Source organism: Onychomys torridus, chromosome 3, assembly GCF_903995425.1.
Source record: "Onychomys torridus chromosome 3, mOncTor1.1, whole genome shotgun sequence".
Taxonomy (NCBI): Eukaryota; Metazoa; Chordata; class Mammalia; order Rodentia; family Cricetidae; genus Onychomys; species Onychomys torridus.
In genome coordinates, this window is record NC_050445.1 from 114,648,688 (window position 1) to 114,666,608 (window position 17,921).

The following is a 17,921-nucleotide window of genomic DNA, read 5'->3' on the forward strand; positions in this document are numbered from 1 at the left end:
TGTCATTAAGAGAGAGATTTTTATTATTCCCATAGGGAAGGGGACATGAGAGGATCACTAAGAACTATAGCAGGGTACCTGGAAAATAAATTAAAACAGAAAGTCTCAAAACAAAGACAGAAAGAGACACGGAGAGCAGCTGGGAGGCTGCGTGATGGGTGGCCCATCCAAGCAGCAGGCTCTCCACTGGAAGGCTGAGCAGCCCCAGGCCTCAGCCCATTTTCTTGTCCCTCTGACAGTGCTGGCCCCAGGCTCCAAGCCCTGTGGGGCCGTGACTCGAGGCCTCCCTGCAGCCTGGCTAGGGACTGGCCAGAGTCCAGCTTGGGCCCCTGGGGCCCTGGCCAGCAGCAAGCAATACTCTGCCCTTGTGGGCTCATGATTATTCCCCTAGTCATTAGAGGTGACATCAATGTCCTCCCCGTTGGCCTGCTTCGTGGCGATACGCCACCGGTTGATGTGGTGAGAACCCTTCTTCTTCTGTTCGGACTCAGGCCCCTCCTCCTCCAGCTTCTGCCGTTTGTATTTTGTCCTCCGATTCTGGAACCACACCTTCACCTGGGCCGGGAGGGAGGGAGGAAGGGGCACAGGTAAGAAACGCCCAAAGCAGGGTCTGGAAGACTGCTCTTCAGATGCAAGTGAGGAGGGCTGGGAAAGGACTGGGCCCGAGGTAAGGGCAGTTTTCCAACCTCTCTCCAATAAAGACAAAGGAGGGCGGGCGTGTGGCTGCTGAGCCTCCCAGATCCTGCAGCCACAGTGAGCAGACAGAAGAGAGCTCTGCCAATATCCAGAGAAGATGCAGTCACCCCCAGAGGACCTGAAGCACACTCCATCTCCTGTGCTGGTCCCACAATGCCTGCCGCACAGAGACAGACAAGGCTTCATAACCTGGAGTTGGAAGAACATGGCCTGTGACAGCCAGACTACATCTAAGATCCCAGAACCATTCATGGATACTGAGAACTCATATGCTGTCTGTCAGCCTTATTCATCCTGGAACCCTGTCCTAGCGGTATTGTGAAATTTTCCTACCCACTTCAGAAGTAGAACTGTGCAGGCCAGAGCTGTGTGGTGGAGAACCCTTGTCCCTCAAGGTACCAGCTCCTTAGGGCACTCTGAAATTCACCCATGAACCTCTGACTTACTTGGACAGACAAATACAGGGAGAGTTTTGTCTGAGGCCACACCCCACGCACACAGGGTCAACTCTGCACCGCCTGGTCCAATAGAACTGGCCCTTGTGGCCCATCTAGACACCACAAGTCACACAACAGAAGAAATGTTGGAGGACAGAACTGAGCGCCTATTTGAACAGAGGGAGTCTCCACTTCCTTGCCAGGCAGTGGGAGTGAGTCTCTGTAAGAAGGAGGGTGGGCCTTGCACAGCTGGACAAGCATCTTCTGTGATGATAGGAACAGGCCTGTGGTTCTAGGCATCTCTGGGAAGCAGCCCCATTTAGTCCCATCTCTACCATCCTTCCTTCTTCCTCTCCTAGCTCCAATCAGCCCTCCTTTCTCCTCCTCCTCTCCCAGCATTACTGGGTGTCCACAACACAGCTCACACACCCTCCCATGAGTGGCTCCCCATGCACCCTCAGTACTTCCACACCATGGAAGAAGCATGAGCCCACCCACTTTGACTGTCCATCTCCTCACTTGGCCTTGAGCACCAGCCAAGCCCAAATCCTTCTTGGTGCTAGCAGAAGAAATTTGGGTACCCTCCTCAGCTAAGTCTCTTCTCTCCTATGGTCTTACATCCCTCACCCACAGGAGAGATGCTTTTGGAAACCCTTGTTGCTCCAAGGCACCTCCTGGTCTCCTGTGCCAGTGGATCCTTTGGGTAGGGGCTGTGGGAAATGGAATGGCAAGTCCTGAGGTTTTCCTGGGCATAACAGCATGGTCAAAGCAAGCAGGGGCTGCCTGCTGTGGCTGTGCAGACAACACTGGTGAGTTGTTTGTGTACCGTGGTGGTGGTGAACAGTTCTGGCAACTGCAGTGATTGCTGAAAGTGGGGTGTAGAACCCAGGGCTGGGCTGGCAGCCCTTGGGGACAAGCACACACAGCTGCAAAGGCAGTCGGTGGCAGCCAGCAGTGGGCCTGGTATCCTGGCTGTGGGATAGTTTCATGCCCGGGATGTTCCAACTTCGCACACCCTTCCTCTCTGTCATGGAGGCCCTCCCAGGTTCTTCTCACAAAATCCCAGCAAAAGGTCTCCACTGAGCCATCTGTCCTGCCACTAGGTTGGTGGTGGGAACACGGATGCTCAGTGCTCCAAATGCCACCAGCCCAAGGCAAGAAAGCTGGTCCCGGGGGCATCTGGCACCTGGCCTTGGTGGATGAAGTTGGGACAAGGGATGCTTTCCCTCCTATCCAAGGCAGGGGTCAAACTTGTAGCCTGTATACCTTCAGGTAGACAGGAAAGGCTATTGGGTGCTCTGAGCTCAGGACTTCTGGATTCCATGCCCAGCTAGGCCCTGGATGGTTCTCAGCACACCACTGGCAGCCAGCCCAGCTCCTGCCCTCCCCGCCCAGAGCACACTGTCACTGTGCCATCCAGTGGGTGGATGAGCTTACCCTGCCCCCTGTGTATGACTCAGATCAGGATACAGGATGCCACATCCGACAAGTCCAAGTGGGCTGGATGCAAGTGGTTTCAGGTGGCAATGGACAGCACCCAGAGACAGAGGTCACTTTCTGCACCCCTCTCCCTTGTCCCATCCTCAAGTTTCCTTCTGGAGACTCATGATTACACTGGCCTCTAGTGGGACAGACCTAGCATGCTACCCTTGCCTGGCAACTCTCTTCCAAAGAAGAAAAGTGTCCATGGCAGAGCAGAAGCCCAGGACACAGCTTCAGGCCTGGCACATCACATGAAAGAGGATCCCAACTATTTTTTTTTTCCAAAAAGATTTAAGGTTGCCAGTCTTCAGTTGGTAGAGTACTTCCCTAGCATGCACCAAACCCTGTGTTCTAGCCCCAGGACCACACAAGCTAGAGGCAATGGCGATGTCCATAGTCCCAGCACGTGGAAGGTAGGGACGGAAGGTCATCGTCAGCTCTATTGTGAAATGAGTCCCTATTTCAAAAACAACACTTGGGGACAAGAAAGCAGCTCGCTCCTTCTCTAGAAACCAGGGCACAGGCCTCTTCTTAGGCAGCCTGGCTGTCTTCTGCAGAACAACCCTGGGCTGGGTATCCAGACGCTGTTTATAAAGCCTGTAATAACAGGGACAGTTGTGACTTTATAATAGTACAAAAGCCAGGACGAACAGTGTTGGTACAGTGTACTCCCATCCCTGGGAGACAAGAATCTATGCATGGGTGAGGAAGAACAGAAGGGAACGGACCCAAACCACCAGTGGCTTTTGTCTGTTCCCTTAACTCTTCTGAATTTTCTTTAGCCCATTACTGACATCAAGAGTTCTTCCCCCACCTCCACTCCTGGATTAAATATAAAGAAAGGAACTGACTTGCCAGAGTAATAGGAGATGACCGTGACACCCTATAACCTAACCCAGCTAGGCAACCCTGGGGTCAGCCCCTTTGCTAGAGGGCAGAGGCCCTCTAAGGAAGGCAGATCACATAGTGTGGCTACCAGCTCCACAAGAACCAGTTGCAGGAGGCCATACCTGTCAATATATTCTCTCCACCCAGCATCAAGATGTATTTACCTCTCTTAGCCCCAAAGACACTGTAGAAGGCTGGCTGCAGGTCCCACCCACACAACTTAACCCCCATTGTTTGAGGGGGAAGCTCCTGTGGTCTCCTGAATCCCCACTTCACTGAGAATCTCCCAATTTTGTAGTGAAGCCAGCTAGACCCTTCTAAGTCTCCCCATTTGGGGCTGGATTATGTAACCTGGAACTCTCAGCCTTCAAGAGCCTGCTCAGGCATTCCTGGACTCCAGGGAGACAAAGCAGTGTCTTCTTCTGGCTTTGGAGTTAAGGCCCAAGGCCCAGAGGCCTATCCAGGTGTGGCCATCCAGTTGGACAGAAGTGGAATGACTTAGCCCTGTACTGTAGGCAAGTGGTACCAGGGACAGATCTGGAAAATGGGAGGAACCAGCAGAAGGGGCCTAGAATGAATCCAAAAAGGGGCTGGGGCAGCGCTAAGTGCTAAAATGCAGAGTCCTGTAGTGGACATGCTTTTGCAAGAGGGTTTTTTGTTTGCTTGCTGGGGGAGGGTTGTTTTTATTTTGTTTTGGATTTGGTTTTGTCAAGGCAGGGTCTCACTATGTGGCTCTGGCTGGTCTAGAACTCCCTATGTAGACCAAGCTGGTCTGAGCATCAATTCTTGATTCTGTTAATTGATTCATTAATTGGTTAGGGAGAAACCAAACTGTTTGGTTAGCTTCTACAGCCACCTTAACACACCCTAGAATTTTCTGAGAAGAGAATCTCAGTTGAGAACTTGCCTAAATCAGATTCACCTGTGGCCATGTTTGTGGGCAATTCTCTTGAGGATTAATGTAGGAAGGCCCAGCCCACTGTGGGCCAAGCCATTCCCTGGACAGGTGGTCAGAATGTATAAGAAAGTTAGCTGAGCATAAACCTGCCTGCCGTCCGTCAAGCAACATCCTCCATGGTTCCTGACGCACATTTGCTGTGAAGTGAGTTCCTTGGTCAAAGGTTACCTGTGTGAAGTAACCAGTGGGCCTACTACCTTCAAGTACGTGCCTTGACTTCCTGTCTTGACTTCCTTCAGTGATGGACTGTAATCTGGAATTGTAACCAAATAAATTCTTTCCTCCCTTAAGTTGTTTTTTTGTTTTGGTTTGGGTTTTTTGTTTGTTTGTTTGTTTGTTTGTTTGTTTATTTTAAAAATCAGGATATTTTAGTAGCAGCAACAGAAATAAAACTAGACTAGATAGGAAAAAATGTGTACACAGGAGACTAGAAACCAGGAAGAGCACAAGGAAGAGAGAGTGGGTTAACTACCTGCTGGAGAGAGACCCATTGTAGAGAGGGCAATGCTCATCTTGAGTCATGTGGGATGAAGAACAAGAAGCTGCTCTGGGTAGACCAACATACCACTTCCTCAGAGGACTGTTCATTATGGTGAAGACGTGCATACGTGAATACATGAACAATGGACAGTGAGCTTACAAGTATCTGGACAACAGCTCCTGTTAGTGTTTCAGAGCTCACCACACTTAACTTCCAAGTGGTCTGCTGTCTTGAACAAAGGAGGGCTTGCTCTAGCTTTCTCAGCCCTCCTCCAATCTCAGCCTTTCAGCTCCAGGTGCCTGTACACTTTCCAGAGAGGACCCTGTCCTGTCTTCAGGACGTCCAAACTTCCCTGTCAAGATCTTGTAATTCTGACACGGGACGTCCTCCTTACGGTCTACTGTGCTCTCCTCTGTTTTCATTTAAACATGTCTTCTTAGTCTGTCGGTCTCAGACACAGAAAGTCCTTAGACTAGACAGCAGCTTGGCGACATCAATCAAACTACCCTCCAGCCTGCTCTCTTCCCTGCCCTCTTTTGGGGATCTGTGTCTTATCTTTTGATCATGTCAGCCTTCCTATGCCCAGAGTCAGCTCAACCCTCACTCCCCCAAGCCGAGGTCACTTCCAACTTGTCCATTAGCTGTAACCCTCTCTCCTCCTAAGTAAGCCATCTTGTGTCCTGCTCCCTCCAGGATCCTCGCCCTCACTCTGCTAAACTCAGCTACGTCTCAGGGCTGTGTCCCTGTCCCAGCACCTCAGAGAACCACTCTCACCTCGCTTAGCTTCTCTGTACCCCATCCACCACATAGTTCTTCTAGACTATCAGGAATATGGAAACACTTGAGCCAAGACTTAGGAGAAAGGATGTGTCATCCCAGAGCCACAGTGAGTTCATGCCAAAGGGTTTTTGCCTTTTCTCTAAAATTTAAGTCACTTGGATGTCTCCCTCTTATCTATCCCTCCAAGGGCAGAACATTTCATGGCAGGAAGCACCCACCCCAAATATCTGTGAGGAAAATACATAGGTAGATAAAGCCTCTGGTTTTGACATCTCTATCTCCATTTTAATTTGCCCTCTTCAAATCCTTGTCTTCTTCTCCTCCCACTTATAACCCAAACCTTCCAGGCCAGAAGCCTGCTGAGAACCTCCCACCTATCTGGTCTCCTCTGATCCCCCTCAGCCTGAGCTGTGACTTCAAGAGGACTCCAGTTGCTTACCCTATGCTTGATCTGCAGGTGTGTAGAATTGCATTTAGCCTCCACCATTATGTATAAAATTCTCCAAGGCCCAAGACCCCATTCCTGCCTTTTCCCTCACAGCTCAGCAAAAGTTAAAGGCAGACACTGCTGGTCTATTCTAGGGGTCACTGGAACACTTAGTTAGCCAGGGACAGCACTCATTCCCATGTGTCCTGCCCACCGGCATCTGATGGGTACTGGATGCACTGGCCGATGTTTTGGTGTCCTGGAGGCATCTCATATGGTGAGCACACAGCCTCATGGTGTTAGAGGTGCCGATGTAACCCAGGTCTAGATTTGCCAAGCAGCCATATGGACGCGAGCTTAGATGAGTACCTTCCTGGTCATATCCCAAGGCTGCAGCCCAGCGGTGAGAAGTAAGTCAGTATAACACAAAAGGGAGAACCGTCTGCATCCTGGGGCCCATCTTTCCACCTCTTGGACAGAACACCTCATGGGTCATCCCAGCATGAACACCACTCCTAGCTAAGCTATCAGCTCTGCACCAGGTATCCCAGGCTACCCAGCTCCCAACACCTCAAGCTGGAGCTCTGCCAACACAGAGCTCCTCATCTCAGACGTGTCCATAGACTGCCTTTGTACCATCAAAACCAACACTCCACTAGGACAGTATGAATGGATGACTGGAGGGAAAAGTTATGTGGGAGCAGCCAAGGCAGAGAGCATAGGAGTAACTGAAAAAGCCTGGCTGTGTGTGGGGATCAAAACAAATGTGCCTGCTCAGTTAGTACAAGTGTTTTATTTGTTGATTTGAGATAGAGTCTCACATAGACCAAGGTGGCTTTAATATAGCTCAGGATGACCTTGAGCTCTGAGCCTCCTGGTTCCACCTCTCAAATGTTGGGATTATAGGTATACACCAGTCTGCCTAGCTGAAAACTTTTTTTTTTAAAAAAAATTTATGTGTATGAATGTTTTACCTGCATGTACATATATGTGTACCACAAAAATGCAATGCCCATAGAGGCCAGAAGAGGGTGTTAGATCTACTGGAATTGGAGTTATAGATGGTTGTGAGATGCCATGTGGGTCTCAGAATTGAACCCCAGTCCTCTGGAAGCACTGAGCCATCTCTCCAGCCCCATGCCTGGCCTTTACTTAGTACACATTCACTGAATATCTACTCCATGCTGGGTACTGTGCTGGATCCTATGAAGGAAATAAGCTTGACCTCTGCTTCCCACAATCAAGATGCTCAGACCTGTTGTTCACCATAATTACCCAGGGAGCTGTTGGAAAATGTTCCTCCCTTGGACTGCATCTTGGATGTCCTAAGAGCATCTCCTGGGTATCTCTGTATTTTAAGAGCTCCCTGAGAGATGGATGCAGCTGATCTACAGAATGACATATGGCCGTGACAGATAATTAAGTCATAACAGCAAAATGTGATGCATATTAGGAAAGGGAAGGGAGACACTCTGAGTTCTGGGAACATGGAGGAGGGATCTCTCTCTCTCTCTCTCTCTCTCTCTCTCTCTCTCACACTCACACACACACACACACACACACACACACAGACACACACACACACACACAAATACAGAAAAGTCAGAAATTCAAGGCTGGAGATGACTCTGGCATTATTTCATTCAGCCACAGCAATGTGACGACTGAAGCCTGGAGAGAAGTTTGAGCCGAGTTGACAAGATGATGGATAATCATCGGCAGGTGTGTGAAGACATTGTTAGTTGCCAATAGCTCTCTAAAGGTGGACATACAGAGGACAAAATGGATGAGATAATCAACAGATGGGTACATGGAGGTTATTGTTAGAAAGAAAAGCATCTAATTTGGAGAAAACATTTACCAATTTGGGGAGAGAGTTTAATGAGTGTAGACAGATACAAGTTACTAGATAAAAGACAGTTACATATGAGAGGCAGAGCACAGAGGCCTGACAAATGTAGGTATCATGTTAGAAACACATAGTAGGGAGCTGATTGGAGTAACAGATACTTGACAGGTAAGTTTGTATGTCGAATACTGAGAGATGGATGGCTAATTATACAGTGTGTGTCCAAACAGTAAGTTTCAAGGACAACAGAAAGGTAGCTCTGACGATGGATGTTGAATGTGGCAGGAAGAATGATGGCCCAGGGGACACCTAGGCAAGACCTTTATTATGCTACTAATTTGACATACTACTTTAAGCAAAGAGAATGGACCTGACAAGGAATGGGAATGGATGTTACTTGAGTTCATGTAAGATACCTCTATAAAAGGTTAAGCAACTTGCCCATTGCACACTGCAGGCAGCTAGGCATTCAAAGTCACATCTGCTAACTTGGGTACTCTGCTAGACTATCTCTCCCCTCAGGGTCTTTACCTGGAAAGACAAGGCTACGAGGAAGGTTTTTCTCAGCCCCCCAGGTAGTTCTGTGATGGGAGGGCTGTTATTCTGTATGTTAAAAGAACTTCATTCCTGAAGAAACAGGATTAACTAAGAATCCTGGTGGTTAGCAGAGCTAGAAATTCTCTTTGGTTTTGTTCTAAATGTATGTTTGAAATGTCCCATAATAAAAATGAAAGCAGCAACCAGCCTGTATGAACTGGCATTGTTAGAAGCTAAAATTGACAGGAAGCTAGATTCAGTTTGAAAGAAAATTAAACATGCTCTCACTGTGCTAAAAAATGGAAAGTTTAAAGAGAATGACATGATTTCAACAAGTGCGAATCTGTGGGAGGTAGAATGATAAACTGTTTTGTTTTCTTACATTTCTGCAATTAACGTTTAATAAATATTACTTTTTACATGAAGTTAATTATAAACACCATTCTTTAGTTGACACCTTGTTTTAAACAATAATTGTAAAGCACTGTTTGCCAGGAGGGAAAAGAGGTGTTATTTTATTAGCTTATTTTTTAAACATTACTTTCTTTAAAATGGTTTTTAAAATTAACTCTGTTGCTTTGTAAGAATTTTTTTCTCAGAGCTGTCAACGAGCAAGCCCTGAGAACCTACAGGTACTACAGTCCTGCTTCAACTGTTACAGGGGGTTGCAGATTGTAATCAAAATGCCAGGACCAGTGGGTGAGATTAGTATAGGGAGCCTGGGGTGCATCTAGGGGCTCAGTCTGCCCCATGTCACCCCAGAAGCTAATAGGTGGGCGCAGGCAGACCCCCTACCTGAAGAGGGGTGGTTGAGAATTGTGTAGCAGGGAGAGAATGGGAGGAAGGAGCAGCGGAAGGTTCAGTACCAGCAGAGAAGGAGCTGAGCATCTGGGAGCTGGCAAGGTCCGAAGGCCTAAACTGGAGAACAGTCCCGTACACCAGCTGGGGTGAGAGTCACTCAGCTGCCTCAGTCCTTGTACACAGGAGTGGACCAAGCACTTGATGGCACTTCCACCCGGTGTTCATATATGCCGAGGTTCTCACAAAAAATAAATAAAAATAAAACCCCACGCTTGCCTCCTTACCGTTCCCTAGACTTCCTGAATGTTTTTCCTTAAATAATAAATTACTAAACCCTACCTGGGAATTTTAATGTCCCCCATTCAAGCCCCCCAACACCAATGCAGTTCACTCCCTCTCCTACTCAGGAGCCCTGCCTCCTTAGTCTACTGTCTCAGTTCCCAAGACACTTTCAGAGGCTTATGGCGTTGTGGTAAACAGCGAACATGCCACAGTCCTCAGAGCCCTAGCTGATGATGGCCCGTGTGGGGATCAGGGTCACTCTCACACTCCAGTTAAGGAGCTGACCTCTACTGGCTCATTCCTTCAGTCCTGAAGTTGACACTGGCTTTCTTTGTCCACACACCACAGGTGCTGGAGGTCAGCTGAGGTCTCACGGGCTGTGCCTACTAACATCAGCGCAGGCAGGGCAGAGGACGGATCACCGCCCCCCACCCCCACCCCTCGCCGTCCCCAAACACACACGCGCAGACTTGAGGGTGCTATGTCATTTAGACAGGAGACGGCCTAGGCGCAACGCGGATCAAATTCCATCTACAATGCTTCTGGTGGGATCCTTAGCGCTGATTATAAGACCTGGGAAAGCTGGGCAAGTTGGCTTATGTATGTGATCCCAGCACGTAGGAGACAGACAGAGGAGGATTGCTGAGAGTCCGAGGCCAGCCTGGGGCTACATAGTGAGTGAGACCCTGTCTCATTACAAAACAACACTCCTGCAACTTATCAGGGCAAGCCCAGAGAAGGGTTTCCGGGGATGCGACGCTGCGGGTGGCTTTTGGAACCCGAGGAGTAGGGAGCCCTGCACCCAACCGCCCATCTCAGGCACCCTGAGGCTGCAGCAGGGGGATGCTTACCTGCGTCTCGGAGAGGCTGAGGCTGCCAGCCAGCTGCTTCCGCTCGGCGCCCACCACGTAGTGATTCTTTTCGAAGGCTCGCTCCAGCCGCAGCAGCTGCGAGGGCGAGAAGGCCGTGCGGATCCGCTTGGGCTTGCGTGCGAAGGGCCCGTGCAAAAGCAGCCCGTCCTGGGGAACGTCGCTTGCTGCAGCCCAGAGGCGATAGCAGGTACGTACAGACAGAGAGAAGGGGCGCGGTGAGTCGCAGGCCTCGGCCCCGGCCCCGAACGCCCTGCCACTTCTGCAATCCTGACACGTCCTCCACTTCTCCCTTTTCCCTCGCCGCTGCCCTGAAACCACACTCCAGAGCTACCCGCAGGGGACGACAAGCAGAATCAACTCTTCAGTCAAGAGGCGAGTCCAGGCCTGATGAAGGCCCTACCGGCCCAAATACAGCGTTACCAGGGGGAGCAGGAAGGCCACGGGAAAGCAGAAGTCCCTTAGGCCTCTCCCCGCGCCCTGAAACTCTACCTCCACCCAGACCCCAAAGACTGATAAGCTTTTAATTATCTAGTCCTGAAGCGATCCCCTTGGTAGACCAACTATAGAGAGGGCGGGCTGGGGGTAAGAAAGGTAGTGAGGGAGAGCAAGGCTGATGGGTAGATAACTAGAAGTCACCCAAAGCCCCTAAGGCATGTGTAAAGTACTCCTACAGCTAAGTGCTCAGGTACTACTAGCCTGCGGAAATATCCTGCTAGCAGAACTAGGCTCCACCACGCAGGAGGTAAAAGCAAGCCAGGTCCAGCAAGCAGACAGACCTTGGAGTTCTCAAATCTACTTTCTGCCCCTTCCTTCTCCCCTCGGGCCTTAAACACTGTGAAGGCAGGCTCCTAACTGAAGGCTGGGAGAACGGAAGCTGTTCTCATGGGAAAGGCTCCTGCTTCCTCCCTGAGTAGTCCTGAGCTGAAAGAATATAGAAGTAAATATCTAGAAGCTGTCCTCCCAATATATATACAGATATATCAGATATATCCATTTCCCCATGGCTGTGTGCAAATATACACTCCAGCTTCCCCTCGTCTTTCCCTCCCATTACTGTACAAGATTTCAGAGTGTGACTGTCCCTTGGCAAAGCTCCCACACTCTGCTCCTACACTGAGAAGGACTGAGCAAGACTGAGGTGGTGGTCAGGAAGTATAAAAGCCAGAGCAGGCTTCTACCCACAGCTCCAGCTTGGCGAACCCACTGGGCCCTCACACAGTTGCACATTCTCAGGGACTCAAAAAAGCCCTGAGACCCAGCACACACTGGTTCTCACACAGTGGCCTGTATCAGTTCCCCTGACCCAACAACACAGGGTCCTAGATGGGATGTTTTGACAGAGTTAGCTGTTGAGATTGACTGATCCAATTAATTTCTTCAGAGATGGCTACTGGGTTGACTCAATTGGACCTACTGCTTTGCTCTTAAGACAGTAATCTGGACAATTCAGATGCGATCTCCCTTTTCTGGAAAAGCCATGTAAGTGAAACAGTCACGTCATGAGGTGCCCTTGTTAAAATTTAGCTGGGAGACTAACTGTATCCCCTCTACTGTTGACTATTCCCAGGCTACGCCAGTCACCTGGGTTGCTGGAATCTGGTTTGGAACACAGTTGTCTGGGATTGGCCTCCTGTCATCTGCCCATTTCAAGTAGTTGGGTCTGCAATACTATACAACAGGATGAGGATGGACATCTGTGAGGATGTCACTGTGAGGATGGACATCTGCCCCCTAAGCCATTGGTGGTAAAAGCAGACCCAGGATCCTCAGGCCCGATTGAAGAAGGAGGAGTTTCAGTTGGGTAGAAGGATAGTTAGAGGAGGTAGTCTCCCAGAGAGAGTGGGGGTGGGGGGATGAAAAGCCTATTTTTTGGAGTGAATAAGAAGACTTGAAGTCTTGGGTGAGGACCAGTTTGGAAGTCCAGGGAAAGGTGAGAGATGTGGATGGAAAGTCTTTACTGAATAAATTGCTTCAAAAGCCCACATTATTCAGAGTCCAGGTAAAGCCCCAACTGGGGTTCCCTGTGGACAAATGATCCAGAGAGGGGGCTGTGGGGAGAGGCTTATCTATCTCAGCATTCCGAGGGTTTGGTATCAGTTGCTGTCTGCTAACCTATACAGAAATAAAGTTGCACCATGGAAAGACCACACACGTCTGAGTTAGTGGGATGAAGAGGTGTGCAGGGAAGTGTGTCAGTCACCTGAGTGGTGGAGGAGAGTGCTCTCTGTCTTTTTAAACCCCACAGGGTGAGGCCTGTCCTGGCCAAATGCTTCTTTGCCCCAGTCCTCCGTCTTGCTTGGCTCAAGGGAAACTGAATGTCCTAGTGTAGTGGTTAGCATTCACCCCAGTATGTGTCCATATACATGGGCTGAATCACATAGTCTTCCTGACCCAACTATGAAAGGAGCAGGAGGCTATTAAATTATCCAAAATATTGATAAATGATGACAAGCTATTGATTAAAAAACCCAAAGCTTTTTTCCAGTGAGAAAGATGTTTAGCACTAAACTAAACACCTGATGATATTAATCAATAGCTACATGTTTCTGTAAAGACAAGGGGTGGTGAGGTGTCTGTGTACCTGGGAGCTTCTTCTTTGACCTATGAGAAAGGGTCCATCCCTCCCGACCACTTGCAGGGGAGCCTTCACAGTTCTTGACTGGGCCACAGGACAGAACAAGCTTGACTGGGATGCATCCTGTTTGGACTCAGCAATTTCAGGCTGTGAGAGAGGGTGTCAGTTTCAGACACCCATCGGAGAGGAACATGAACCCATCCTTCCCTGGAATTAGGAGTTAAGATGTGAAAATCCCTACATCTCTCTGCAGGCCTCTGCAAGGTGAAGGCTGGGAGCTAGCAATGGAGATTCTAAGAAGCAAGCTGCGGGAGGCAGCGCGAGCAAGAATCCGAAGCGCCCTGGGCTGGAGCTCCAGTCCCAGAAGGAGAGGCCGTATTAGCTAAAGAGTTGGAGACCCGCACCCGCACCCGGGGCGGAATAGCCTGGAGCTAGAACCGGGAGAGGTTGATGGTAAAGCGGTAAAGCAAAGATAACCTCTTCCCTCCTCCTCCTGCTTGAACAAAGGCGCCTTTGGAAGCTAGTACCCACAACCGCAGCGGCTTGGGAGGGCTGGGTCTCTTAGTCCCCTTCAGACGTAGCTCTCCAGTCTAGAAAGTTCCTGATCTCTGGGAAATATCACCAAAACGACGCCAACCTCGCTCAACTTTCGTGGGTTCCTCCCGTTTGGCCCCCAGCTCTGAGGTCCTGACCGTGCACCCAGACCTCTCCTCTTTGCTTAGGGGAGAAGCGGCTTCCAGGCGCCACCGGCTCGCGACGCCGGAAAGCGCTGCGCACAGAACGCGGACACGGTTCTTTTTCGTTCTGGTAGGGTTTCGTTTCTTGCATCAAAACGGGACTGAAATGAGCATCGCGGAGACCCGGTTCTCCAGAAAACGCGGCGCCGGAGGGCCTGGGACGGCTCGGTTTTTAGCCCCGAGGCCCGGCGGGATCTGGAGGAGGCAGCGTCTTGGGGACGCAGGCTTCAGGGCGGCCGCGTCTCGGAGTTGAAAGGGTCGGTCAGCGCCCATCGGACTTGCGAGTTCGCAAGAGCAGCTACACTGGAATCCTTCTCCGCGTCGAGACGCGGTTCTGGAGAGAAAAAGCCCACCGTTTGTGCAACTCCACATCTTATCAGCTAGGACCGATGGCTCAGAGAGCAGCGGAAATTTCTGAGAGGGTTTTGCGGAGAATGTGTTGGCTGAGAATCTCCGAGCCCAAAAGCTGGATCTCTCAAAAGGCGCCACCAGCCCGGGTTGAGCGGGATCAGCGCTCCAGGCCAGAGGTACGAAAGGTGGAGAGAAGGACCAGAGACTCTGGACAGGTCGGGAAAGTCCCATCCAGGAGGCACCTTGAGTATGTTGAGCCTCTTGAGTATTCTAGCCTGAACTAGACTAGGAACCGGCAGCACCCTCTCCTCCAGGGCCCCTGATCCTTCACCAGCCCAGGTCCCTTCAGCCGTGGGCTCACAATCTCTAAGGCTCAAAACTCCATCAGTGGGCGTGAAGCTGAAGATAGAGCCCACCGGGGATGCGGGTAATTAGCTAAATCTGAATAAAACCTCATTTTAGTAGTAAGCATTGATGTTAAGTGGTGGGAAATGTTAGCGAAAGAAGCTAATACAGTAGGCGTTTTCCTTCCCGCCTGGGCAAATCTTTGAGGAGAAAAATCTGCACACCTAAATACTTGCTGAAGTTATCACGTTATTGGATGAACGGGATTTTCTCGGTTAGTATGTGGTGGCCAGATGAGACTGGGATCATTGACAAACCAAGGCCCTCTCCAAAGAGCTTTCTCCGAGGCAGTCAAGCAACTATAGCTAAAGCTTCAAAAATCTTTTTATTATATAAATAATTGTATCATATATCAGATTCACTTTGGCCTGGCCATGTAGCTTTGGCTTGCTGTCAAAGTAGTTCCTGGAGTCAAAGTGCCAACCTTGTCTTCTTTTTTGCTGCTGTTTCACGGAACCCTGAATTTACCCATGGAAACTCAGAAGGCTGAGGTCCAGTCTACATCAAAGTGGGAACTAAAGTAATTGCTTTAGGTATCAAGGCCAATATTTTTTTTTTCTTAATGAAAGGAGAAACTACAAATCCAAGGAAGAAAATGGACTGCAATAAACACAACTCAGATAACTGGCGGTGTGTGTGTGTGTGTGTGTGTGTGTGTGTGTGTGTGTGTGTAAGGCGTTTGGAGGGGTCTTAATTAGCAAACCAATTGCGGTTGCAGACCCTGGGGGACTAAGACTAGCTATGACCTTAAAAGCCCTCTTCCCCCGCCCCCCACTCAAGAAGACTGTCCTGAGCGTCTAGCAGCCGGGTGGGCTCCCTGACGAGGTGAAGAAAGCCAGTTTGCTTACCGCAAGCCTTCCCCACTTTAGGTCCGAGAGGCCACATGTGACTTGGAGAAGTGTAGCCAAGGTTGCTGAGAAATGTCCCAAGACAGTGGAGTGAACACAGCACACTGCCCTGCTTCCCACAGAACCAGGGCGTGCAGGTGGACTTTCTCCTACCCCGACGCGCCAAGATTTGTGATGACCACGAGAGCGAAGTGGTCACAGCTCAAAGCTCTGGCGCGGGAAGGGCGGAGGGCCCCGCACTTTCAGGGATGGAACCAGTTTGGTCGTAAAGGAAACTAAGGTTGGCCAAAGGAGGGTCAGAAAAAAGCTCCTAGGATGCTCCTGGGCTTGTGTCCTAACCAGCCTCATTTTTTTTTTGGAAAGCGTGGAGGTCCCAACCTCACTTCCCGGGTAGGAAACCAGCACAACAGACCACAAGCTAATCGCCTGCGCACAGCCAAGGCTGATCCCCGAGCCTTGTCCGCAACAACTTTTGAACAGCCCCGCCGTGGCACCGAGCCTCTCCCGCGTCCCCGGGTCACGGACCCAGCGTGGACACTCACCCTGGAAGCGGTGGCCGAAGAAGCGATTCCGAAGCACCCAGGGGTAGAAGTGGAGAGGGTCCCGATGCTGGGCGCCGAAGAAAGAGTGAGGGGGTTGCAGCGAGGAGGCGCCCAGCTGGTGCGCCGGGTGCACCGTCAGCGCCGGGTGGTTCATGGCCTCGGGGAACACAAGCTCGGGCCCTCCGTAGAGCGAGCGACCGGCGCCCGCGGCTGCAGCGGCCGGAAAGCCACTCACAAAAGCCGCCTCGGCCGCACTGGGGTGAGGATAGTTGAGCGCCGTGGGCCTGAGCGGTTCCTCTGAGGCTGCCACTGCCAGCGGATGGGAGCCCGCGCCCCCACTGCCAGGGCTCCCGCCCGTGCCACCATCCTTGGCCACCAAGGATTCTATGGTGAAACCCCGCTTGGCCGCAGGCTGGAACATGATCGCGGCCGCCGAAGCGGAGCGAGGTAGCGGGGCTCTGGGAAGCGCCTGGTTCCCCGGCGCTGCCGCCCTGCGGGGTGTGCACTGAGCCAAGCACATGCACTCACGCCCGCACTCCTCACCTCCCCCGCCCGCCCGCCCGCCCGCGCTCGGCCCTTGCGGGCGAGCCTGGCGCGGAGCGGCGAGGGGCGTGCGAGAGTCCTAGCACCGAGTTGAGCCACTGCGCACGGCCAGGAGCGTGGTACCCGCGGCCCAGTGGGCAGCTCTCGGCAACCGCCCCGGCTCGGGCTGCGTGCGCTACTGTGAGTCGCTTCAGCGGTCCTCCTGGCCCTCTCCTTTACAAGTCACGCCGCGACCGACCCCTGCCCGCGATCCTCCTAGCACTGCCGGGCTGGGCCTCCGCTGCTGCTCTGCTAGGAGAGAGTTAGCGGGCACCTGCCCCGCGCTCGCCCATTGGCCGCCGCTCACCTGCCCCAAGGTGGGGGGCGGGGCGGGGCGGGGCGATGGATGGCGGGTGGGGGTGCGGTCCCCAGTCGGAGGCAAAAACCGGACTGGAACATTGGCACTCGAGCTAGTGTCTCCCCCAACCCACCCGCCTCTGCATCTTGATTTTTTTTTTTTTTTTTTTTTTGCTTCGGCCCTTTAGCTGCCAAGGCAGACTGGTCTGAGGGGGACATCTGCAGAACTGGGTTCGAGGAAAAAAACATCAGCTCTTCCAGAGGGAAACGCAGTTGAACCCACTCCGTTCGTCCTGGGACATCTTTTCATTTCTTAGGGAACTTGGATCCCAGCGTAAGATGAGTGTTTGGGGTCCAGCCTAGACACTCCGGAGAACATGCTCCGCGTTCGCCTAACCTAAGGGAGCCCTCCCGCTGCTCACCCACCACTGGCCTCAGGAGCAGTATTGTGAAGCTGTGGTCATGTTCTTGAAATTTCGCGTTTTCTGGATATTTCGGGGTACAGCGCTTCAAACGGGACGTGCATTCTTTTCACCAGGGGCCAGGTTCGCACTGTCCGGGTAGAAGCCCGAAGAACCCATCGCTCCGCAGCTCTCCCGCAGCAGTTCGCGAGGCTCCAGTGCAGAGGTTTTACCAGGTCCCCGGGAGGCCACTGTCTCCCATCGGACCGCGGTCCTCAAGCGCAGTGCCATCTCGGGCTCCAGTATTTCATAGCCAGGCCGAAAGGGGGTCTTTGGGTCACTTCCCTAAATTGGATCTGGCCTTGCTGTTCGCCTGTCTCTTAAAAGGACAGGCCAGAAGTCCTTTGGTAGCAGTGGCAACCTGGCCTCTAAGACAGTCTCCTTCCACCTGCGACCGCAGGGCAGTGCGCCAATCTTAGGCTAGTTTCCATTGCATGCACTAAGCCCGAAGAGCGAGAGGGCAGTTGACTATTAGAACCTGTAGTATGTAAACTTTCCTCCCCAGCCTTGTAGGGTGCTGTGGCCTAAGAAGGCTTTGGTTTAGGGGGTCCGGACCCAGCACTTGCTCACGTATGGCGGGGAGGAGGTCGAAGAGAATTCCGCTTTCTTGTCGCTGCCCCGGTGAGTCCTGCC

General features: G+C 51.5%; 1 protein-coding gene across 1 annotated transcript; it reads right to left on the reverse strand.

Moving 5' to 3' along the window:
• On the reverse strand, nt 1–16,856 carry Emx1 (empty spiracles homeobox 1). Its single transcript, XM_036182805.1, has 3 exons — nt 15,949–16,856; nt 10,470–10,654; nt 1–555 (listed from the first exon to the last, which is right to left on the reverse strand). Exons 1-3 carry the CDS (start codon nt 16,466–16,468, stop codon nt 388–390), a joined length of 873 nt encoding a protein of 290 aa, XP_036038698.1. The 5' UTR covers nt 16,469–16,856; the 3' UTR covers nt 1–387.
• Nucleotides 16,857–17,921: the final 1,065 nt, after the last annotated feature.